This window comes from Callorhinus ursinus, unplaced genomic scaffold (genome assembly GCF_003265705.2).
Source record: "Callorhinus ursinus isolate GAN/ISIS: 27379988/994484 unplaced genomic scaffold, GSC_fseal_2.0 scaffold16, whole genome shotgun sequence".
Classification (NCBI taxonomy): Eukaryota; Metazoa; Chordata; class Mammalia; order Carnivora; family Otariidae; genus Callorhinus; species Callorhinus ursinus.
Window position 1 is genome coordinate 5,982,067 of NW_027397078.1, and position 25,351 is coordinate 6,007,417.

Genomic DNA, 25,351 nt, shown 5'->3' on the forward strand with positions numbered 1-25,351 from the left:
ATCCTCAACTTGGAATGCAAAGTAAAGGCAAGATCTTGCCAGAACCTCAATATCCATAACTGAGAAGCCCAGGCAATGTGTAACTTCCAGGGGCTAGCACTCAGGAGGTGTGAGGTAGAAGTAGTTTACCAGAGCATCTAGGAATGTGAAAGAAAATTCTTTGTAGCCACATCAGCAAGTGCTTTTCCTTAGGAGGGCAGAGGCCAGAGTGAGACAGGCCACATTTTGGGAAAGTACTTTTGGGCTGTCAGCTTTGCCTGGAGTTCAATTTTATGTTGAGATGGTCACAGAATGGGCAGCCCGTTTCAAGGTGCTGGAAGGAGCTTTCTAGTAAATATTGATGGTGGGATGCTTGTGGTAGGGGGAAGGTTCTGGATCCACTGCTTTCTATTTTAAAAGGAAAAAGAAACCCACATAATTAAAATTTTAGTAAAATGGAACAAATAAGAGAAAGTACAGTGAGAGGAACATATGAGCTTGATTAAAAGCTGTTATCATTGGATTTTTAAAACACTAGGATTTCAACAGGGTCTTTTATCAAAATTAAAATAGTTGAACAATTCTTAAAAATATCCTGTAGGGGTTTTTCTTTCCTTTCCTTTTTTTTTTTTTTTTGGAGGGCAAATTCCTGAACCCTAGGTGGGATTGTTGACTCTCCCCGGTGATGGAAGATGTATTTTGTCTCTCATGTAGGCTGCTGCCAGAGAAGCCGATCTTGGGCTGGGGATGATAAAGCGGAGAGGAGGGTTAGCCCCAAGGCTAAAATGTGAAAACAGCTTCTAAGAAAACACACCTTTGCCCTTTGCCCTTATTCCCTCCCACCAGCACCGATCAGTTCACACTCCCCACAGGACACTGACCTTAATGGTGTATGCCAGGAGAGCCATATCTTTTCCTTTTTCTTTATTACTCCTCGCTTACCTGTTTGGAATTCTGGATACAAGGACTGTTCCAGTTGAGTCAATAAAAAAACGAAACAATTATGCATGAGGATAGTAGCTGTATGTTGTCTCCCTGTTTTGGCAAGAAGAGTGACACATAATCCCCCAGTGACTGGCAGCTTGTGCCCCTGCTATGTCCATGTCAGCCCGGAACCCCAGCTAGTACTCCTGGTCATGTGTGCTGTGCAGTTTCAGCACACGTGTGTGCGCACACGCGAGTATGCTGGATGCTGAGCACACATCTGCTTGCTCCGGTGTGGTTCTAGGTCTACACACTCTCTAGGTCTACACGGGATGCGACTTACAGTCTTAACGTGAGTCTTTCAGGTTGGATTAAAAAAACCAAACAAACCCAGAACGGGTGCCTGGGTGGCTCAGTGGGTTAAGCGACTGCCTTCGGCTCAGGTCATGATCTCAGGGTCCTGGGATTGAGCCCTGCATCGGGTCTGCTCAGTGGGGAGTCTGCCTGTCCCTCTCCCACTGCCGCTCCCCCTGCTTGTGCTCTCTCTCTCTGTCAAATAAATAAAATCTAAAAACAAACAACCCAGAAGGTACTTGGCCTGTAACATTGAGGTCAATGTTGTAATGCCAGAACTGCTCCCTCCACCCCTTTGACTTCTATTTGAAAGTGGTTGTGAAGACCTAAAAGGACTCATTTTCCCACACACTCGTTTCTGAATGGCCCATTTCTGGTTAAGCTCACACTTGACTGGCTGCCGTGTTTCCATCCCTCCTGGTCTGAGGGCCCAGAGACCAGGAGCACATGAGCTGGCAGGTGAAACTTCTCGTGTCTGGGTGGGCCGTGGCTCTTCCTTGGCACTGAGAAAAGCAATGAGATTCTGAAGGCAGAATTTTTCCCAGGAAGGTGAATCGTTTCATAAATGGCGTCGACTGTCATTTAATTTTTGAGTCGAGTTTAATGACAGATTTGATATTCAACATTCTAAAAATACTACAGAATTTGTATGAAGCATAGAAATTGTATAACCTTGGCAAGGGGAATTTCTTAACTCCCATCTCCAGAAAGTTCCATTCCTCACTTCGGTTCTAGGTCGATTGATGCACCCTGATTATTATTTACTGCTCTGTGTTGAATGCTGCAAGACCTGCTTTTTATTTTGCTGCTTACAGCTCAAAGGCTGAAACTCAGATCCTTAAGCTCCGTTACCATGAGACTCACCCAACTGCTCACATAACACCTGTTTGGGCTAGTGCCCCATTTCCCAGGTCCTGAAATAACACTGCTGGCAAATATCCCTCCCTCTCCGCCTAACCCTCCCCCCCCCACCAACACCCCAGGGCTCCATAGCACGTAAGAAATGTCAGCCTGACCCGGCCATCTAGGGCTTTTGTCACCATGCTATCCCAAAGTAAGTTCAATGAACAGTGATGTTACCTTAATATGGAAAAGAAAATTTCCTGTGTGTATTAGTTTGCTGGCACTGCTGTAACAAAGAACCACACACTGGGTGGCTTAAGACAACAGAAAGGTATTGCCCGCAAGTGAGAACTCCAAAACCAAAGTGTCAGCAGGGTTGTTCCTTCTGAGCACTAGGAGAGAAAATCTGCTCCGTGCCTTTCTCCTAGCTTCTGGTAGTTTGTTGGAATCTTTGACAATTCCCTGACCCTCAGAGGCTTCACCCTGACCTCTGGCTTCATCCTCTGATGGTCTTTGCTGTGTGTGCATGCCTGTCACCCCATTTTCCCTTTTTATAAGGACGCCAGTCATACTGGATTAGGTCTCACCTGAATGACCTCATTTTAACTCGATGACCTCTGTAACAACCCTGTCTCCAAAGGAGTTCCCATTCTGAGGTTCTGGGTGTTAGGACTTTAGCATATGGATCTCGAGAGGACACAGTTCAACCCCTAACACCGTGCTACCCCAAATTCCCTCATCTGGTTATCCTTTGGCTAACTTACAACACCTCAGAGGTGGCAGCCCACTTTCCCCCCTTCTCCAAGACTCTAGCTATGGCCCTGCCCCGGGTCCTTCCAGATTCCTGGACTTCCCTTCTCTGTTTGGCCTGCCTTCAACCTGGGTGATCCTGCCGCACTTCATGTCCCTAGGAGGGAAACTTCTATTTCCTATCTTGGTAAGATTCTGTCTTTTTCCTTCTCCATTCCACCATTTCCTGCTTTTCAGTACCTCGGCTGAACCAAGTACACGCCCAGCCTCCCCAGGAAGCTCCCTTTCCAAATACATTATAGTCACCATCTTCCTCCCCTACCCCCGTGGTGCCTCGCCTGCTCAGCTTTGCTCTCTTCTAGAAGCAAGTCCTGCTTAGACATCAGTTCCTTGAAGACGTGCTGCCTAAGGACAGTGGTGTGGTTGAGAACGTTTGATTTGTTGAGGGAAGAGGGGAGAAGTTTGTTTTGTTTTGTCTGAGAGGAGGATTTTGTGACAGACCTACCACCAATTGTAGCCACACTGACCAAGTGAACCAGTGGCTTTAGGTAGTGTTTCCCAAAATATGTAAGGGGACATTTCTGCCTTTCTAGAAAATCACTTCCATCCCCTGTCCCGCAATAAGTTACGGAGATGAAGAAATGACAGTATAGTATCTCCTGATGGAGACATGCAGTATATTAATTAAAGTCTCTGACAAGTCCAGCTGAACAGAAACTGGTCTAACTTTGTGTGTGTTTATTTCTATTTTATTTTACAGTAGCTTCGTAGCACGTTACTGACACCATTACAACTTATTACTAACAATCACTGTTGATACAGCAAAGGTCAGCAAACATTTCAGCATTTGTACTTGAACAGTGTTTCATCCATCTTTAAGCTGGGCAAACCTTAAGTATTTTGCAATTAAAAAATATATATAATCTAGGAAAATCTACACATTTCCAATTTCAGATAACCAACTTCATAATTTTGATTTTATGGACAGTGTTTTTTAAAACATTGAGATGTAATTAACACATATTGGTTTCAGGTGTACCGCCCAAAGAGTCACTATTTGTATATATTGCAAAATGCACCGCAAGTCTAGTTAACATGCCCCATATGTAGTTAGAGAAGCATTTTTCTTGTAATGAGAACTTTTAAGATCTGCTCTCTCAGCAAATTTCAATATCAGTCCAGAATTACTAACTACCGTCGCCATGCTGTATATTACATCCCCGAGACTTATTTTATAACTGGAAGTTTGTACCTTCTGACCACTTGGTTTAACTTTTTTTCCAGAATTTTCTTACTACGAAAATCATCAGAGAATTACACAGTCAACACTCACATACCAACCAACTAGATTCTATAGTTAACATTTTTGCTGTTTTTGCTTTTTTCCATTGTAACCATCTGTCCCATCTCTCTCTCTCTCTCTCTCTCTATCGATCCCTCTTATTTTTTGATGCATTTCAGAGTAGGTCACCTTTTGCCCAAAACTACCTTAGCACACCTATCCTTAACCAGCTTTGTTTACGAATTCGTGTGTCATCCTTGTGCAGGGGCCATGCTAATCTTCTCTGTATCGTTCCAATTTTAGTGTAAGTGCTGCCGAAGCGAGCAGTAAACCAGCTTTGTTTAAATCAGCATTTCCTTGTCCCCCATGAGCACAGAAGTCACATGTATTTTTTTTTAAGATTTTATTTATTTATTAGAGAGCAGGGGGAAGGGCAAAAGGTAGAGGGAGAAGCAGACTTCCCACCGAGCAGGGAGCCTGATGCGGAGCTCGATCCCAGGACCCTGGGACCATGACCTGAGCCGAAGGCAGACACTTAACTGACTGAGACACACAGGTGCCCCTAAAAGTCACATTTTTTTTTCTAAAACGTACTGATGTCACCCAAATTTCATGCTCCACAGGAGAGGCTTTGGGCTAGATGCTTTGGGGTTATGAAATCCCAGCTTATTTAAAATCATTGTCCTGTCTCATTTAGATTAATCACAGGATGAGAAGGGCCACATTTAATCACAGGTGAGGAAGACGTGAGGACTCTTGCCCAAGGTCATACAGCCAGGCCGTGGCCTATTAGCTCTAGAGCTTTCTCTGCAGAATGGTGGTGGTCTGCCTTGTCCTTGAACCCGGAGACATTTTCCTTCCACTCTGGTCGTTGCACACCTCTGTAGCTGACTGCATTTGTCTTCGGTTTCACTGGAGTGTTTTAGGGGGGAACAAAGTAAAGCCTCTGGGCCAGGCTCCACAGTAGGCTTCCAGAAGATGGAGGGGGAGGGCCAGACGTTGGCATAGATGAACCACTCCTTTGTAACTTCATTTCTTCCAGTTACTTGTTACATCTCACCCAGACTTCTTTTCCTTGGCCATGCCCACATTTTATCCTCTCCTTCCCGAATTCTTAAAATTCATCATCTCGTTTTTCGTGACAAAAGGTGTTTTTTTGTTTTGTTTTATTTTTATTTATTTTATTTTATTTTTTTATCATGTTCAGTTAGCTAGCATATAGTACGTGGAGAAGTATTCAAGGTAATCTACAGCAGGCCTCTCACCCTCTTCAGGGCATTTGTAATAAATACCTAGCTCTTTCAGAGACTAGGATCTAGGGAGCGGGTGAGCCCAAGGGGGAATGATAGCTCTCCAATTTTATATTCTACCTGAAAAAATGTTTGTGAGTCCAAAACTCCATAGGAAGGCTACTATCACAGCAATGAGATATGTCCTCCTCAAGTTACATTCAAGGAAACTCATGGCATCCTATGATTACCTTCTATACTTAAAAAACAAGGTTTTTTTTTTTTTAGTAGTTAATTTCTATCCTAATGATTAGATATGTCTCAGGAAAACTGCTTTTATCAGTCTAAGATTTCTAGTAGTAATTATTGATTCCATAGTACTAATCTTTTAAATGTTTGAGGATAGATAAATTTAACTCCTTGTTTTCTGCTACTATTTCCCGATATAAATAGTATTTGAAACATTTCTGGGGCGCCTGGCTGTGTCAGTCAGCAGAGCACGTGACTCTTCATCTCAGCGTTGTGAGTTCAAGCCCCACGTTGGGCATAGAATTTTCTTAAAAAAATTTTTTTTTAAATTTCATCTGAGAATTATGTTCTGGGTAATAATGATTGTTAGGATCTCAATTACCATAACTCACTAAAAATCCTATAATTATTGAGTGGTTACTATTGATTGATTGATTGATTGATTGATTTGAATTCCAGTATAATTAATGTATGGTGTTCTGTTAGTTTCAGTTGTACAATATAGTGAGTCAACACTTCTGTACATTACACAGTGCTCACCACAGTAGGTGTGCTCTTGATCCCCTTATTTATACGTATTCCATGGAATTTCCAAAAGGATTCAAGGCAGGTGAATTAAAAGTTGTGTTTTCTGTAACAAGTTTGTGTATTACAGTCTTCGTTTAAAAAACTGAAAAAGACAGAGCTGTAATTTCTGGGTTTGCATTTTTTTCCATGGGCCTCCATGTTGAGGTAAAGTGGAAACAAAGTTTGTCTACCCTGATTACAGCACACAAAAGCTATCCCACTTTACCCCAACAAAGGGTAAAGACAAAAGCTTGGTTATGAAATAAGATTTATTCTGATTGTGCTGACATTTTAAGAAAATGTAATCATTTACATATAAAGCCATGATGAAGAAACAATTTTTATGGCTTTAGACATATTCTGAAAGGCCTTGGAAGCAATCTCATTCTAGTATCATCTGGAGAGAGGTTTCTATGGCAACTCACGAATGCTTGATGTTTCTTATTCTTTTCAAGAACATAAATCATCCCACAGCCTGAGGCTCCGGTAAAGGTCCCCTTCATTTTGGAAGCGATTGTCATTTGTTTTTTCTGTTAGATATTTTGTCTGTCTTAGAGAAAGCAGAGCAAAGGGCTTCCAAGAAGGCTTGGAATCTATCTTTTTCATATTTGCGAGCAAGACGTCAATAGCCTAAGCCTAGTAGACGTTGCTTCTCAGTGATCGAAATGACGGTACACATTGGTAGGCTTGGTTTATGTCACGTTGTCTCTCTTTTCCAAAGAGTTGGGTTGATGCGTTCTCGGGAAAGTCAGTCTGTACTTAAGGAGAAAGAACCATTTGGCCAAAGCACTTAAGCTGTAGTTCAGGGGAGCTGACCTTGAGGGCACTGCATTTGCTCTAGAAGCTTTCAGATTGTCCTGTAATATGCTTTCAAGGTTTTGGGCACGGACAGGCTGCAGGTGATTTTTATCCATGTATTCTTTCCAAGAGAACGAATAAAGATATATTTCAATTTTAAAACTTGGCATGCTTGGGGAATTTTTCTAAACACAGGCCATTGTGTATATTATAGGAGTGACTAATGAAATGACTAGTGAAAAACACATAGAGGACATAGAAACAGAACTGGATTTTAGCTCTAACTCTGCCATAGCTGGTTGGGTAACGCTGAGCAAGCCCTTGAATCTCTCTGAGCCTCCAGTTTTTAATCTAAAGAACAGAAATAATAATGCCAGCCTCACAGGTCATGTTAAGGACTGAATGTGTGTGAATATAGGAAACTACAGTGCTGTAAAATGTAAGGTGGTTAATATCGGCAGGCTCTTTCTTTCCAGCTTTTTCCCTTTGAAAAAGTCAAAGGTGTCCCTTACCATTTCTTTTTTTTAAGATTTATTTACTGATTTGAGAGAGAGAGTACAAGCAGGGGGAGAGAGAAAGAGAGAGAAGCAGACTCTGTGCTGAGCACGGAGCCCCACACGGGGCTTGATCTCATGACCCTGAGATCACCACCTGAGCCAAAACCAAGACTCAGACGCTCAACTGACTGTGCCACCCAGATGCCCCCCTTTCCCATTGCTGGTGTGACCAGAGGAAATCAGTTTCAGTGTGTGCAAATATTTTAGTTTCTTACACTAAATCAAATATATTATGTTTCCATAGACACCATCACGGCCATTTATTTATTTATTGACTAGGTGATTTAATGTCATCTTTGTTGAAGGGTATTAAATGAATCCATTCCATAATCACCTAAGCGCCAACTGTGTCCTAGGATTGAGGAGACAAAGAATGGATGATTAAATTCTTATCATCCAGGAAATAAGTTTTCTGAGTTTCAGGGCCACAGCATAATCTGTTCAGGCAGGTGCCCTGCACAAGGTGGCCAGGCTGATGCAGTGACAGAGGGCATGCGGTCCAGCCCACATTCTGCCAGCCAAGCCATTTGGCCCATGTGTGCTGCATTCCACTGAAAGAAGGACAGGACACCATTTTGAAATTTACCTGCAGGGTTTGTGTGCATCTTCTTGTAATTTACACAAAGGCACAGAATGTGCCCACAGTGGCCCTGCTACTTGTATGGTCCGTGATGTTTAATGGAAGGCTCCCTGTGTTTCACCTGTTAGTGTGAGGAAGGCTGCTGGACATGTTTGTTATCTGGAGTCCAAATGTCTGGATTTGAATACAGGCTCTGCCACTTTTTAGCTTTGTGACCTTGGGCACATGACTTGGCCTCTCTGCACTTCATTTTCTACATCTCCTCACTTCACAGAGTTGTTGAAAGGATAAATTCTTCTCTTTTTTTAAAGATTTTATTTATTTGACAGAGAGACACACAGTGAGAGAGGGAACACAAGCAGGGGGAGTGGGAGAGAGTCTTCCTGCTGAGCAGGGAGCCCGACGTGGGGCTTGATCCCTGGACCCTGGGATCATGACCTGAGCCGAAGGCAGACGCTTAACGACTGAGCCACCAGGCGCCCCAAGGATAAATTCTTATATGTAAAACACTTAGAGCTCAAAATGTTAGCTGTTTTGTGATGTTTTTACCTGCCTCTCTACTCCGTGTTGGAGTTCAGCAATTAACCACCGAATTCCATCTACAAATACCACTTTCCTTTAATGAATTTATTTCACACAGGGGATATTTTCATCTTACCCCAGGCCCTTTGTGTGTGTGTGTATTTGTGCTAAATAACTAAAAGGCATTCTCTTTAGAGACATCAAAGAACCCCAGTTCTTTGATCAGAAGGTCACTTGGTTGTTTCTAGAAATTTCTCATAAAACCATTGCTTTGTCAGAAGTGACAGAGCTGTCGAGGCCTATTTGCAGATTTTTGGCTTTCATCCTTCCTGGGGGAATGCTTATATCTTTTACCAGGTTTATAAGGTTAGAGATGCTTTGAGGTACAGCGAATTTCTTCGTCAATTTTGGTTAACATGATACTTTTTGGGGGGTGGGTGCGTAGTTTTAGACTGAGAAAAAAAAGTCCTTACATGGTATTGAAGTATTGATGTTTCATAATGTTTTCAAAACAATTAACTTTGCATTTTTGAAAAAGTTTCGTGAAATACTCAGGTTTCGATATGAAGGACGTGAGCCAGGTTGACAAAGCAAAGCATGAGGCAAGTGGGGATGACGATTTTTCTCTTCCCTCCCCGTCCTAACCCTTCCACCGATCCTAAGACACCTTGGGAAAAAAAAACAAAACAAAAAAACAACCACCCTTTTGTTGCCAGTACTTTCCATTCTCCTGCCTCATCCAACTCTTGGGTCATTTTCCATGACATGAAAACTTGGAAGCATTGAATGCTAATAATGCTAATAATTTTTAGATATTGAAAATAATTTGTATGTCTCCTCCCAATGGAGGGCTCCAAGTCATCAAGATAATCATCACTTTGATGAAACTCTTTTCCAAATAAACTGCCTGAGAAGAAGGATGCAACGTTTTTATGATTTCATGGCATTAGGCATTAGACTCAGATGTGTCGTGCTATTCGTCGTTCATCCAAGGAAGACTCTTTGAGCCAAAATACTGTAGCCACTGCACCATCTGGAGTCACATGAGATGATCTTATCAGGGGCCTTTCGGAGGCACAGAGGGGCTGTCACCGAATGTGCCAGTGGTAATTCGTTTGTGAAATATTAATTGATCCTGCATGTCAAGCACCGGTTTAATTAACTTTTTAAAAGTACAAAGTGATTCGAAGTTCGCTCCTCAATTGGTTACCAAAGTTAAATATCCATTGAAGAGAAAAACTGACACTTTAAGGGTCCTGTGTTTAGATGGAAAGTAGAATGTTTTTTTTTGTTTGTTTGTTTTCGTTTTGGTTTTTTTAAGAGAGAACACAAACAGGGGGAGCGACAGGCAGAGGGAGAAGCAGGCTCCCAGCTGAGCAGGGAGCCCGATGTAGGGCTCGATTCCGGGACCCTGGGATCACGACCCGAGCTGAAGGCAGACGCTTAACCGACTGAGCCACCCAGGCGCCCATGATAGCAGAATGTTTTAAGATACTTTGCATCAATCAGGGTAATAAGGTTATTGTATTTTTAATTTTTCCTCTTTGGTCCAAGGTTAGTAGCGAAGAGTTCAGGTTTGGGGCTGAGCTCTGACCCTGTCATTTACTGAGTGTGTAATCAAGGGCAAGTCAGTGAATGTCTCTAAACCCCCATTTTTCTTTTCTTTTTAAAATGAGGATAATAATACCTCCCCACATGGTGAAGACCCAATGAGCTTTGCTTGGAAAGCGTTTCACCCAGAACAAACCAAGTGCTCGATGCTTTACGACGGTGGCTGTCACTACTGTGAATATTTTCTTTTTTTAAAAACTGCTGTTGTTTTTTCACTTGTGTCTGGAAATGATTGCATGAGTGTTTAAACAGTACCAGTCACGTCTAGTGTTTTTTAGGCAAACGTATGTCTGCTACTTTCTGATTTGGGGTTGGTTTCTTTTTTCTTTTCTTTTTTTCACCCTAGTATTGCATTGTAAAATTCCCAGACTTCCCAGAGAATGCATCATCCCTCCTATTTTTGTTCCATGGCAAAATGGAAAAAAAAAGTTCCCAGCAACTGGCAGAGGAACGAACTCTTGAGAAATAACCCTGTTGTAAGCTGGGGTGGCTCTGTGGAGTTCAGTATTTGCTTATTCTTCCATCGGTTAAACCATCATCCTTCCCCCAGTCATCAGTGAGGAACCTCTGGCGAGCTACTTCTTAATCTTTTTTTTTTTTAAGATTTTATTTATTTATATGAGAGAGAGAGAAAGAGAGAGAGCATGAGTGTGGGGGGGGCAGAGGGAGAAGGAGAAGCAGACTCCCCACTGAGCAGGGAACCTGATGCGGCGCTTGATCCCAGGACCCCGGGATCATGACCTGAGCCGAAGGCTCCCCTTAATCTTAATCACCTCCTGACTGGATTCCCAAGTCTACCAAATGATCCTCAGTTTCTTAGGTTCCCTGAAGTTTCCTCCTCCTAAACTGCAGTGACTTCCTTAAACCCCCCATACATGGACCGGACCAATTATTTTTCAAATCAGTTTTTGCCCGTTGATGTCCCAACAAGCAATTGAACACCGCTCACCACCCCCCACCCCGTGAATATTAGACCAATTGTAAGGTATTTCCAAACACGTAGTCTCATTTTGCCCTATTTAAAGATATTTTTGTAGTTTTCTGTGTAGGACTTTTTAAGGCACCTGGGCACGGAGAAGTCTCTATTGAATGGTTTGATAAGACCCTGGCTTGTTTTAATAACTGTTCATGTTTAACATCAGATACTATTGGGTAACTGCACAGACCAAAAGACAGTGCCTTTCGTGGACTAGAAAATGCTACTGTGCATGAGTGATGTTGTATTTCATTCTGAATCCCTTTGTTTAAGCTTCAGCGTGTTAGCGGGTCCATCTGAATTCCCCGATAACGGCGGTTACTATGGCTGCATGTTATTTCATATTTCATTTGTCGAACTGATGCTTGATAACAGAAATGGCATTGAATTGTCTACAGTTTTGAATCTAAATAGAAATGTTCAAAAAATAGATAAATAGAAATATTTTCTCCTTTTTTTTCCCTCGTGGAGATAAAATTAGCACTGGAGTTAAAAATCCGAACCTTATCTTTCCAAATGATGGGTTGTGCAATGCTGTGCACGCTGTGTGTGGATGGCCGGGGACTTCAGGACCCTTACCCTGCCAACACCTCAAAGCCCCTGCCCGGCCTCCAAGGACAGGGCTTGGAGAGACAGATGAACTCAAATAATGAAATGTCAGATCCGCCTCTTTTAAAAAGTGGGTTTCCTCTTTTAGGATCGCTGATAGACAGCGAACAAAGCCTTGGCTTTTGCGGTGGGCTCCTATTTTCTGTTAGACGGATGCTTATCAAACCGCAAGATACAAGTGTGTTTTAAAAACACACTGAGCCAAATAAAGTGAAAAAGATCTTTTGAAAATGTAATTTCCCCCTGTAGCAGAAAGTGAGAGATGTGATCTGTGAAGATGATGGCTCTGAGTCCCTGTGGAAAGCAGTACGCATGGTTTATGAACTCTGACCCTGGAGTGAAGCTCCTTGTGAGACCTTGCGTGTTTCAGTCTCCTTGGCCGTCAAAGGGGAAGATCAGTAGTGCCTTTTCTCAATGGGTTGTGGTGAGAGTTCATTGAGTTATTAGTATATTAAAACACTTAGAATAGCGTCTCAAATGTAGTGAGCACTCGATGAGTATTAGCTCCTTTTTTTTTTATGGACTCTTTCTTTTTCTTTTTCTTTGCACTTGGTGGGGGGGGTCTAAAAATCCCAGAACTATTATTTTTGAAAGACAAGATAGAAGCTGTTTCATTTGTCTATAAGGCCCAGCGTCTTGGCATTTCCTTGATTTTGTTTGCTGTCATGAGGCAAATGATGAAAGTAATTAGAACTGAGGAAATCCAGTCATCATGGTGAGAGTTCCAGAGTTTTCCTGTCTTTCCTAAGAGAACCATCTTACTGAACTCTGTAAGAGTCGTTTCGAAAATGCAGGGTTTTAAGATCTCTGGGGTAAAAAACTTCACCTAGGATGTGCTTATACCAAAAAAGACATATATGGACTCTACAGTCAGGTTTGTACTTTGTCAAAACTCACTGAACTCAGGGCGCCTGGGTGGCTCAGTCGTTAAGCGTCTGCCTTCGGCTCGGGTCATGGTCCCAGGGTCCTGGGATCGAGCCCCACATCGGGCTCCCTGCTCGGCGGGAAGCCTGCTTCTCCCTCTCCCACTCCCCCTGCTTGTGTTCCCTCTCTCGCTGTGTCTCTCTCTGTCAAATAAATAAAATCTTAAAACAAAACAAAACAAAAAATAACTCATTGAACTCATTGAGTAAAGTTTGTCGTATGTAAATTTTCCTCAATAAAGCTGTGTTTCTTTTAAAGAATGTAATTCGGGGTGGTTCCGGCATTCATTAAGTATTTTTGCCTACAGTCATAATTGAGTGAATGCACTGAGTCATTTCATTCTTCGGTGACGGTCCCATGGAGAACTAGAACATAGAGTGGGTTGAAATTTTATGTCTTTGGTTTTGAAACTTTACACCGACTTCCAAAAGTTCATGTTGACACAGAATTTAGCAGTCAATTCTAGGTCCTCTCAAATGCTTTGAAGGCCTAGTCTCCCCCTGACTTAATGGTGGTTTTTTTTTTCCAGATTTACCTGGAGAATGAAGTCAATGGCTACATTTGGTCTGGTGCCTATTCGGGCTTATACATTTCTCTGAAGTGTGGCCTTGTATTTTTATTTGTGTTGTCAGACACATAGTCATGCAACTTAGTCCTTAGAGATAGATGTGTTGATATAGTAACCAAAGATGTTTTTAAGGTTTGAGACATTTACCAGAGATGAAATCCCTTTTGTTCTTGCTAGAAATAGCAGTTGCTTTCCCAGACTTGGAATCTGAGCCTTTACTGAGAAACCCTAGCCACCTGTACGGTGAAGGTAACAGTAGGCCATGTAAGTGAGCCAACACGGACTTTTCTCATTGGGATTAACGTGAGGCCCTTATCTGGAGTCCCTGTGCTGTGTTTGATTGTGATTTCTTATTGTGTTTTCCCCCCAGGCATGGCAGCGGCCAAGCTTCTGCATGACTCTGGCCTGAATGTGGTTGTTCTGGAAGCCCGGGACCGGGTGGGAGGCAGGACTTACACAATCAGGGTAAGACACTAAGGATGGGGATAAAGAAATGTGAGACCGAAGCGGAGTATTTTCTTTTCTAAAAGTCTTGAATTTCATTTGACTCTTTATTAAGAGAGTGGAAATTACTTTGAAACATTCTCCACAGCCTCTCTCTCAATTTGCTACCCTTTCCAACATTTTCTTCTGTCTCTTTGCTTACCTCATGATGCTTGGCACTTCCCGGATGAATTATTGCACTAATAAAGAGGCGTTTAGAATACATCAGTGAATAAAATAAAGATTCCCACCTTTGCGAAACTTCTGTTACCTTTGGGGGGGGGGGTTGGGCAGGGCAGCTAGATGACAAACAAACAACAACAGAAAAGGAGGGCCTTCTATGGTGTCCCTGACTAATAGGTATCTGGTTATGCTTGGACACCTTCAGACATAGGGAGCTTTTCTAGTCCCTTCTTCAAAGATCGGTCCTTAGTCATTGGAAGTGAAGCCAATTTGTAACCATATAGAAAACTTGCTTATGAACATATAAGAGCAATTTCAAAGGTTCAAATTATGGCCAAATGTTGCCTAATTCTTTCTTTCAAACGTCTGGATTAATCACATAAGAAGTGATCATTTCCTTTCTTGGTTTTCTCCAGCATTAAGCATCTCAGAATTAACCAGAAGTACCAAATAAAGAGAAATTCAGCGATAATTCATAGCTTACAAAAACCAAACCATGATGTGATATATGTTGTAAGTGATGGGGTTCAGAAGTCTGTTGCGTATTTAAAGTTTTCAGTCCAATTTGCTTTAAAGAATGGTTTAATAACTAAGTCACGTGAAGGAAGTACCATTGAAAACAGAATCCCATTTTCCATGGATACACTTCAAGGTGTGTCTATAACCCATGACATGACAATTTGCTTATTTCAGAGCTCTCTCTCTCTTTTTTTTTTAATCTTAGGAAGAATATTTTCAAAAATATTTTTTTTTTTTTCTGTGGGAAAACAGAACCAAAAGGTTAAATATGTGGACCTTGGAGGATCTTATGTTGGGCCAACTCAGAATCGTATCTTAAGATTAGCCAAGGAGCTAGGACTGGAGACCTACAAAGTGAATGAGGTAGAGCGTCTCATCTACCACGTAAAGGTAAGCCTGGGCCAACCTTTGAAGGATTTGAAGACTTCTCTATAGCTCTTTCCATATATGAATTCCAGATCCTTTGCTCAGAGAATCTACTTCATTCCTGAATGATGCATATGTATTTCATAAGTGTATTTCAACCATTCCGAGAATGTTTTCATTGTCATCAAAGGGGAGCTAGGTGGGAATTCTAACCTATTTAGGAAGGTTATTGATAAAGTGGCATTGCCCGTTTGGCAAAAAGTTTAACAAAACCAATAGAGAAAAAGATGTCTGTGATTGATTTCTTAAATACCTCTATTTAAATACCTGGGCTCTTTTTGTGATACAAAAACCTGTGTACAGTTTTATAAATATGGCCCTAGACTTCATATTGTGAAAAGTATTTGTAGTATGCCTAATATGCCTAACATAATATTTTGAAATTTTGTCATTGTATCCCATATATCATCTAATATTACTGTTCTTTGGAGATTAACATAAAAGTGGCTCAAGCCCCAAAGTCCATCTTTTGTGGGGAAGCTCCATTGATCTCCCCAAAATTTCTGTGAGTTTACTGGGTCTACCATTCCCATGATCATTTGTGGCTCATGGTTCCTGCTTCCATGAAATCTATGCTCATTCACATCTTACAGCCTGTGACTCTTATCTTCCCTTTGCTCCCTGCCAACCTGTGTTCAAATTCACATCTTTATCTTGATTGTCTTCAGACCATCCCAAGCATTTGCATGCAACAGACCTGATCGAAGTTTTGAGCAATGGCGGGGGAGGGGTGTGGGGGCGGGGGTTAATTGCAGAAACACAAATAGCTTAGAATTGAATATTGGACATTCTTACTCTGATAAGCTCTTAGACCAATGAGCCCCCTAAGGATTTCTCACTGGCCTCACTTCTCTGTGCATCCAAGTCACCCACTGTGTTGCTGTCTTCAGACTCCTCTCAAATCTCCCAGGTCCTTCTTTTCCCAGAATCATCGTCTTGGTCCAAAAAGTCACTGTTCTCTGACAAGCAAAGAGTCACCTACTCTGGGTCCAACCCTGGAGTCCCACAGAGAACTGGCAGGGAAGTGAACTTCAGCTTTTCCTGTCTTTTGAACTTCAGCTTTTCCTCTCTTCCATACTTGCCTTTGCAGGTGGAAATGAGCAGTACAGAGACATACTCCTCACTGGTAGAAATCATCCCTTTAGAAGACAGAAGTAACTAGCAGCAGTCAATTTTGATTTACATTAACAAAGTTGACACCTTTATATAATTTGTGAGTGATAATATCAAGAAGGACAAAAAGCAGACTGTACATTATGAGTCATTTAATAAAACAGAAATAAACACCTATCTAATTTGGTTCAATGGGGGTAAAAGATTTCCTTAATTTATACATAAATGTTTTGGTTGACCTTCAGATTTTGTTTTATAAGCCTTTGCACCTTGCTTCCATCTGTGTCTAGCAGAAAAAGAGACACATGAATTAGAAGTGAAAGTGTAGCATGGCAATAGTGCAATTTCTTGAACATCAATCAACAAGCTTAATAAACATCTTTCATTGGATTCCTTGCTTTTAAATGAAGGTCATGTTGACCGCGATTTCTTTGTCTTCCTTGTCCTGATATGGAAGACTTTCAGAGACTGATCCAGAACACTAGGATCTCTTTTAGGTTTTTCCAGACAAAGGAAATGACTAGAGATTATATTCATGTCTCTGTCTTTGTGTGTGCTGGGTTTCTTGGCAGTCAGAAGCTATGCCCAGGATGCTTTGTTCTTCTGGTAATCTTACGGCTGACATTAAGTTCCTTGTTTGAAAGAGATTGCTCGCAGTCATCAACTGCAGAAATGATGTTACACTGAAATAATTTTTCAGAGTGATGGCCACATGTGCCGCTTTCTTAGATGATTTCAAATAGTCTGTGTGCAGCTAAGAAAAAAAAAATACAAATAATTAAGCAGTATCTCTGACTTGATACCGGGTAAATACATTATGCCGTCAGTGCTCCTTATAAAATTTCAGATAAATGCCATTGCTTTTTAATGACTACAAAAGGAAAAATATAATTAGAAAAGGTGGGTAACGAAAAGCAATTTAAAGATCCTTCCATAATCCTAGAGAAAATGACTCGAAAATACTCTCTTGCTTCGTAGATTTTCATATTCCTCTATTGCTATCTTCTGACCTCTACTGGAGGAAATGAGAAATATTAGTACACTTAAAAAATACCGGATACATACGTATATATAGAGATATGTTTGATATACTGACTTATTCTGTAATTAATTCTCACTGCCAAGACAACTGAAACCCTAATGAGGCTGTGAAATATAGGTCTTTTTCAGTCTCGATAGAGGTGCTAATTTGACCTCCCGTGGTCAAATCCAGATCATAAATAGTGATAGAGACCTGATGCCTAAGAAGTTCAGAAATTTGTCTCCTCTGTCATGGTAGGCAGTCTTGTAGGCATATGGAGGTTACTCTCTATTGCCTATTTCAATGACTACTGCCAAGCACAAACTGTGGTTCATGCAAACATATAGTATATTCATGCCTTGTTTCATCAGCAACCCCACGTGTACTTTTTTTAAGATTTTATTTATTTATTTGAGAGAGAGAAAGAGCACAGAGGGAGAAGCAGACTCCCCGCTGAGCAGAGAGCCTGATGTGGGACTCGATCCCAGGACCCTGAGATCATGATCTGAGCTGAAGGTGGACGCTTCACCGACTGATCCACCCAGCCACCCCCGCACGTGTATTTCTTAAGCCAAAACCTGAGAGTATCATGTATGCCACTTACCATATTGTCAGATCCTGCTCTTCAAATCAGCCTACTCAAGGAATCTGCTTTTTAATGTTTTACATGGTTGTTAATGGAAGACAGAGTTTTATGGGCAGATTTAATAACATTAGGCTGAGGAGCTAGAATACGCTGGTTGGAACTGAAACTGTGTGTGGGGGGGAAGCTACTCATAAAAGGAGGAGGGACCGGCAGCTCCCAGTGGGCTAGCTCTCCAAAGGAAGAGTGTCTTCCTTTCTTTTCTTTTTTTCTTAAGATTTTATTTATTTATTTGACAGAAAGAGAGAGAGGGAACACAAGCAGGGGGAGTGGGAGAGGGAGAAGCAGGCTTCCCGCCGAGCCGGGAGCCCGATGCGGGGCTCAATCCCAGGACCCTGGGACCATAACCTGAGCCGAAGGCAGACGATTAATGACTGAGCGCCCCAAAGGGTGTCTTTCTTAAGAAATGATGAATCCCAGTATCACCAGGGCCCTGGTAGTTGTAGAAGGAACAGTCGGCTGATAGATGGGGTGTGCTCATGCCGGCATAACAAGCATCCAGAAACCCCTGGTGTGTGCTGTGATATGCGGGGTCTCTTTCCTGTCTGCCTCCGATCTGTCAGAAATGTTTATTACTGCTGAGTGGCATTCATTTTTAGTGCTACCATAGATCTGTCTTATGTTGCTACGGTGTGGTTTTCCAAAGCCTCGTTCGTGAATAAAAAATGTGATACCAAGCTACATTGGGATTTCATTATTGGTGGGAAAAGTGATCACTTCAGCTCAAATCTTTATTAATTTGGAAGGTGTTTTCCTCACTTCTGAAATCTGTGGTACCTCTGTTAGAGCTTCACAGTCCTGAAATTGTTCATCTGTTTTGCAAATAGTCGTGCTAATTTCTGCTAGTATGATTTAGAAGGCAGCTGTTTAGGTGCCTTGGAAGTGACTTGGAAACATTGTTCTCTTTCAGGGTCTATCTCATAATTAAAAAGAAAAAGACGACAAGTGAAAAGTGAAGGAACTTCACTATATTTTGATTTACACCTCTTTCTCTTTCATCTAGTGTGTGTGTGTGTGTGTTTGTGTGTGGTTGTTCTCTCATTTGTGTTTTATTCTCTTGGGTTCTTCTCTTGAAAGTGGTGAAAATTTTTGAAGTTCGGTACAAGTTAGGCTAGCGGCGAATAGAGTTTCTCTGTTTCGGAAGCTTTTATGAGTCTGAACTATGGAACCAGAGTCTAGTCAAACATGAAACTGCTTTAGCCCAACTTCACACTGATAATCATTTACCAACTTCAGCTATCTGGAGAAACTGAGGGGAAAAAAAAAGATACTCTGGTCTTAGTGTGCTTCCTGGCAGTCAGAAGCCAAGCTCATTGTCAAAGTCCCTTGTGTGTCTGGATGTGGTCAGCCTCCGTGCTCGAAGAGGCATGTGAATGAGGAGACCTCCCTCAAATATATTGCCAGCTTGTTCCTGCTACGACAACTGCCTTTGCTCACACAACCTCATGGAGGAGGTACCATTTGGCTCACCACCTCCACTTGTTGAGAACTCTGAAATCCAGCTGAAAATCCAGTACACCAAAGGCCCGTCAAAGGCAGAGAGTGGAAACTAGGTCTCTAGCGACAAGATCTGTTCTGTGAATTTCGTGAAAGAGATCACAGGTGCTGAACTCGCTCTCTGTATTAGGGAATGGCAACAGGTGCTCGCTTCGGCAGCATATATACTAAAATAGGGAATGGCAACAGAATGAGAGCCCAGATATCAAGACACAAAATATCCAAATTATAATTGCGTTTTTCACGCAGGACCTCAGCATCTCCCAGAAATGAGCAAATCAGAGGTGTCCGGTCTTTTTCAGGCTCTTAAAATTTCTTTCCCCACACCACTGCCTCCAGTCCTGTTAGTCCAGGGAAGCGGCCAGGGTGCACTTGCTTCTCTCGTGATGATAGAAGTCCCCGGGAACAGGTTAGACAAACACTTGCATTTTGCCCAGGAACAGCTGCCCATTTCACAGGAACGTCACACAGGTTAGACAAACACTTGCATTTTGCCCAGGAACAGCTGCCCATTTCACAGGAACGTCACACATGCCACGCAGAGCTCACTGGCTCCGGGAGTCTGCCCTAGCCGAGATGGGCTTCGTGAACCTTCTCTTCCCCTCCCACCCACATTCCACGACATTTCTTATTTGTTGGAAATAAATACCTCTTATCATTGTAGGAGGTTTTTTTTTTTTTTTTTTTTTTAAGTGTGGAGGATAGTAATTTCCTCTTCAGCGAGTAAAACCCATTTGTCTAGGGATCATTCTGAATCTTAGGTTATTCTAGAAACCGAAGTGCTCATTTGTGTTCTTTAGAAAACACAGGCAGCTTTTTGACATGTAATAATTTGCTGAAAATTATGCCTTCAACAGCTGGATTTGGAGCAATATTTTGGGATAGGAGATGAATTTATTCTAGGCCTTTGAGGTTTCCATTTGGAACTTAATTTATGATAAAATCAGTAAGCCTATTCTCTATGTGTGGACACACACATACACACATCTGGATAAACTTAACAGTGGCTAGAGTTGTGGGCAGCGCAGAGTTCGTTTTAAATCACGCGGAAGGCGGAGGGCAGAGAATGTATAGAATTCAGTTACAGTGGTGAAATTCACTAAAGGAAATAGGCCTTCAGCTTCAGCCTTGTGCCAGATTTGACAGCCCCTATACCATGTCATCATGGGGTGCGGCCAAGTGGTCCAAAGAAGATGCAGTGAAAGGGGGTGCCTGGGTGGCTCAGTCGGCCAAGTGTCTGCCTTCGGCTCAAGTCCTGATCTCAGGGTCCTGGGATCGAACCCTGCATCTCCTGATCTCAGGGTCCTGGGATTGAGCCCCTAGTCGGGCTCCCTGCCCAGTAGGGAGTCTGCTTCTCCTTCTCCCTCTGCTCCTCCTCACGCCCCCCACCCCCCCACCACTTGTGCTCTTCCTCTCGCACACAAATAAATAAGTAAAATCTTTAAAAAAAAAAAAAAAAAGAAGATGCAGTGAAAGGGTCCCAGCTCACCAAAGCATGGTGGCCAATAAGGACAACCAGGTAACAGAACAGAGAGCTTTGGCAGCCTGCGGGTACCAAGGGATTGACAGGAAGTACAAGACGACCTGAAATGTGTTGGCCCACCTTGCCCCACCCCCTTGGCAGCAGCCCGCGGAAAGGCTTACACATGGATTCCGAGTCTGTTGCTCACAGAGCCCTCGCCTTTTTCCTGGCCTTTGCAACAACCAGGAAATGATAACAATAGTTAACACTACTGCAGTATGGACATCTGGATCCTACCAAGCAAGTGCTTTTACACATAATATCTTATTTGTGAGTTACTTGGTTGTGAACTAGAAGTTTTAGTCCCATTTCACAGGCAAGAACATAAAGGCTAAAGAGATTGATTGCAGAGGGCGGGAAGCGATGGGGTCAGAGCATGAACTAAGGTCTTTGGGTGCCAAAAATACACTGACCTTGCTGTCCCCTGGATGAGAGGCTTTCCGTCATTTCCTTCTGAGCCCCAGTACTTGGTTTGTCTGCCCGCCCTCCTTCCTTGCAAACTTACACGCTCGCATCTTGGAAAAATCCAGTTCAAGATTTTCCTTTCCTTAAAATGTTCTGCAGTTGACTACAGTTATCACCCTGGCTCCTTCCCAAGCCCTGTATCCTCCTCTCTTTCCTGATGAAACTTTGTCAAACCCTGTTTGAAAATAGGATGAATAGTGTCCCATTGTGTGTACTTCAGGATTACCCACATACACACACACACACACACACACATACACATTCACACACAGAGCATATTTTGTTTATATTTAACATTCTTGGATTCCTATTTTTATACTTTTCATATTAAAAAAGGTTTTTTAGGTCTGCTTTTTCACGCATGAATATTTCACAGATACTCTCCAATGTCATTAAAAGTCCTTTGTTTAAAAAAAAAGTTCTTTATAGGTCCCATTTTGAACAGATATATAATATTCTGTTGTAAGAACACTCTGTAATATAGTGGCTATTTTTCCAGTCAGTTACTTTCAATGAGGCATTCATACTCTATCCAAATCATTCAACATGTATTGAGCATCTAACACAGGTCACTAGTATGCAAGGCAGTGGGCTAAGTAATTGAATCTGAGACAGTTTGGGCTACAGCCAGTGTCAGATTTGTGAGATCAAAGATTCCCCTCTCAATATAAAAGGAAATTAGCTCCCCCCCAAAAAATGACTAAATAAAATACAGAGAAAAAAAAAGGATTTCCACGCCACAATCAAACCAGAAAAGAGAGCAGCCTTAGATCATAAAATTTGAGAATTGATGGCAAGGAAAACTTTAGCTTTCCAATCCTGGCTGCTCAGTCCCAGAGCTCAACTGTTGCTGAAAGCTAATGTATTACACATAAAAGCCAGCGATCACAAACTCTTCAACAATTTCCCTTAGAGTGCCAAGGCTGGTAAGTACTTAGTGTGCCTTTCAAATTATCCAGACAACAGTTTTGCCAATGCGTTCCCACTTTCTCTGCCTCTTACTCCTGTGACATCTCTTTCCTGGCCACCTGCATGCACCCTGTCCGCTAAGCCAATGGCACCCTATTTATTTATTTATTTTTAAGTTTTCATTTTCATTCCAGTTAGTTAGCATACAGTGTTATATTAGTTTCAGGTGTACGATATAGTGATTCAGCACTTCCATACATCACCCAATGCTCATCACAAGTGCCCTCCTTAATCCCCATCCCCTGTTTCACCCAGTGGCACACAATTTAAAATTTGGTCATAACAGCACTCCACTTCAAAGTGTCATCAGATGAGGACTCAGAGAACTCAAGAGTGGATAAGCCTTGGTGAAACTGTTTTTGAACAGTAAATACATTTAAATAAAAATTTAAATATAAAGAATTGGAAGAATTATGTTTGTAGTACAGAATATACTACAGAGTGTATTTTTATTTTTATTTATTTATTTTTACTTATTTATTTGGGAGAGAGCGAGAGCACAGGAGTGGGGTCGGGAGGGGCAGAGGCAGAGAATCTCAAGCAGCCTCTGCCCTGAGCACAGAGCCCTATGTGGGGCTCAATCTCATGACCCCAAGATCATGACCTGAGCCAAAACCAAGAGTCAGATGTTTAACCGACTTTGCCACTCAGGCGCTCCTGGCCTATATTTTTAAAACAACCTTTATATGGTTAAAAAAAAGAAAAAAAGAAAAAAATGATGTCATCTATAAAATCAGAATGTGAAGAAGGTGAGAAGAAATATAAGCAAATTGAGTGCTAGTGACGTCTTTCATAGCATGGAATCAGTCTATACCAAAATCAAACTTGGAGCCAATAAAAAAAACACATTCAGATCGCTGCATGGTTTTTATGATCTTTTCACTTTCTGCTACAGGGGTCTTTCAGGAACCAGTGTTTCTTAGGGTTATGCAACATTTATATGAAATTGAGTACTTCCTTCAGTTCACTTCTGTCTGTGTTTCTTCCATTAAATTTGAATACATTTAGGTCATTAAAAATAGTAAATATAGTATGATTTGATCCTCAGATACTTGCATTTCTTTCTTTGCCCCCCTTCCTTCCTCCCTACCTCCCGCTTTCCTTCCTGCCTCCTTGCCTTTCTTTTTTGTTTCCTTTCTACCTCTGTCAGTCATCCATTTGTGCATTTATCCATCCATCTGTCCATCCATCCATCCACCTACCCACTCACTCATCCACCCACCCACTCACTCATTCACCCATCCACCCATCCACGCACCCATCCACCCACCCATCCATCCATCGACCCACCCAGCCAGCCAGCCACCCATCCATCCACCCATCCATCCATCTTTCTGTCTTGTAGATGCTTATAAAAGGGTCTGGAATGTCAGGCACCAAATGTTATAGCTGTTTTTTAACCTGGAGGGCGTAATTTGAGATAATTTGTTTCCTGCTTCTTTGAATTTTTTTAATACTGCTGGAACTTTTTTTATAAAGAGCTCCTCTCATTTTTATTTTTAAAAATGTAATTAGACACAGACTCTACTTTTGAGAGCTCATGGACTATGAGAAGAGGTTTGACTCTGTGACTCACATCTGCCCAGCAGCAATCTCCCGGGTTATATATCTATTAACAATGACCAAACTGCTTCCAGCTGGGCTTAGTGACTGAGCTTCAACCCTTTGAGTTTAGACAGTCTAGATCCCAAAACAGCTGTTTGAATGCAGAATGTCAAAGGCTCTTATCCTGTTATTAGTGGGCTGCAGAATTTTCCCAGTGCCTGACACACACACACACACACACACACACACACACACACACACACACACACTTCATTGTTGACCTTTTGTGCCACCTTGGCCATGGTCTTTATGCTTTTGTGCCTTGATTTCTCCATTTGCAAAAGAAAGGTATTTGTCCTTGCTTTTAGTGCTTTGAGCTTTGAAAGAAAAGATGCTAACAGAAGATACTGATTAACCTTATCCCCACCAGTAAGGCTGCTTTGATACACTGAAGTTACTAAGAATGTTTTTTTTTTTTAAGACTTTATTTATTTATTTATTTATTTGAGAGAGAGAATGAGAGAGAGAGAGAGCACATGAGAGAAGGGAGGGTCAGAGAGGGAAGCAGACTCCCTGCTGAGCAGGGAGCCCGATGCGGGACTCGATCCCAGGACTCCAGGATCATGACCTGAGCCGAAGGCAGTCGCTTAACCAACTGAGCCACCCAGGCACCCTAAGAATGTTTTGCTAGGAAGGCTAGAGTCTATTTACTTTCCTTTTGAAAAACTTCTCTAATGATTGTGTGGATTCTTAGTACCAAGGAAGAATTTGAATGGCAAGGGCACCACGGAGGATGAAGCTATACAAATTCCTATCTGAAGAGAACCAGGCCAATACATTCATCCTGAAGATATTTTTACAGGCTCCTTATACACTGAACTATAACTCTTCCTCCTTTTAAATGCAGGCTTCTTGCCTTCTTTATTTGTGTCCTGTATTCTTAATAGGCTAGGCCATCGGCATTTGGCTGCAACTAAACTCACATGCCCAGACAAACAAGAGCAAATAGATAATAGAAGAGAGAGAATAATATTTTCTTTCCTGGTTGTGTTTACCTTCTCTGTTTCCTTCAGCTCTCCTCTGATTTCTTTAGGTCCTGGCATATGGGCCGATGTTATTATTAAACCCAGTCGAGGCCCTTCCCTTCAGGTTACTAAGTGGTAATGCCTCTGTTCCTCTAGAACCCTCAGGAGACAGTGAGCATGTCAGAGTTTACTAATCTCTAAGCAACCTAAGTTCAGAGAACCAAAATACATTAATTTTTTTCTTTTTGACATATATATGAAATCTGGGAATACTCACCAAAATAGCTTAAAACAGCACTGCACAATGGAAATAGATGTGCCACATGCCATTTAAAGTTTCTAGTAACAATATTGAAAAGTAACGAGAGAGGTGAAATTAATTTTAATAATTTTATTTAAGCCAACATATTTAAAATAGTGTCATCTCTCAGCATGTAGTCAATATAAAATGTGATTAATGTGGTATTTTCCATTCTTTTTTTTGTACTAAGCCTCTGACACCTGGTGTGTATTGTATACTTCTAGCACATCTCAACTTGGACTTGCTGCATATACAAAATGCTCAATAGCTACATACGGCTCGTGGCTACCATACTGAGTAGCACAGACCTCAAAGGT

General features: G+C 41.8%; 1 protein-coding gene and 1 non-coding gene across 4 annotated transcripts in view; one reads left to right on the plus strand and one right to left on the minus strand.

Moving 5' to 3' along the window:
- MAOB (monoamine oxidase B) overlaps window positions 1–25,351 on the plus strand; it is a 114,833-nt gene that overhangs the window by 32,340 nt on the left and 57,142 nt on the right. Inside the window, exons 2-3 of one of the 3 annotated variants that reach the window (XM_025857625.2) lie at window positions 13,693–13,787; window positions 14,760–14,897. The exons of 1 other annotated variant lie outside the window; for it this stretch is intronic. In XM_025857625.2, coding sequence (XP_025713410.1) covers window positions 13,693–13,787; window positions 14,760–14,897 — 233 coding nt within the window. The remainder of the gene's footprint in view (window positions 1–13,692; window positions 13,788–14,759; window positions 14,898–25,351) is intronic. One more of the 3 variants, XM_073901905.1, reaches the window with a different exon arrangement.
- On the minus strand, window positions 4,354–4,459 carry LOC112813045 (U6 spliceosomal RNA). The gene has a single exon (XR_003205430.1). It is a non-coding gene; the product is annotated as a U6 spliceosomal RNA (small nuclear RNA).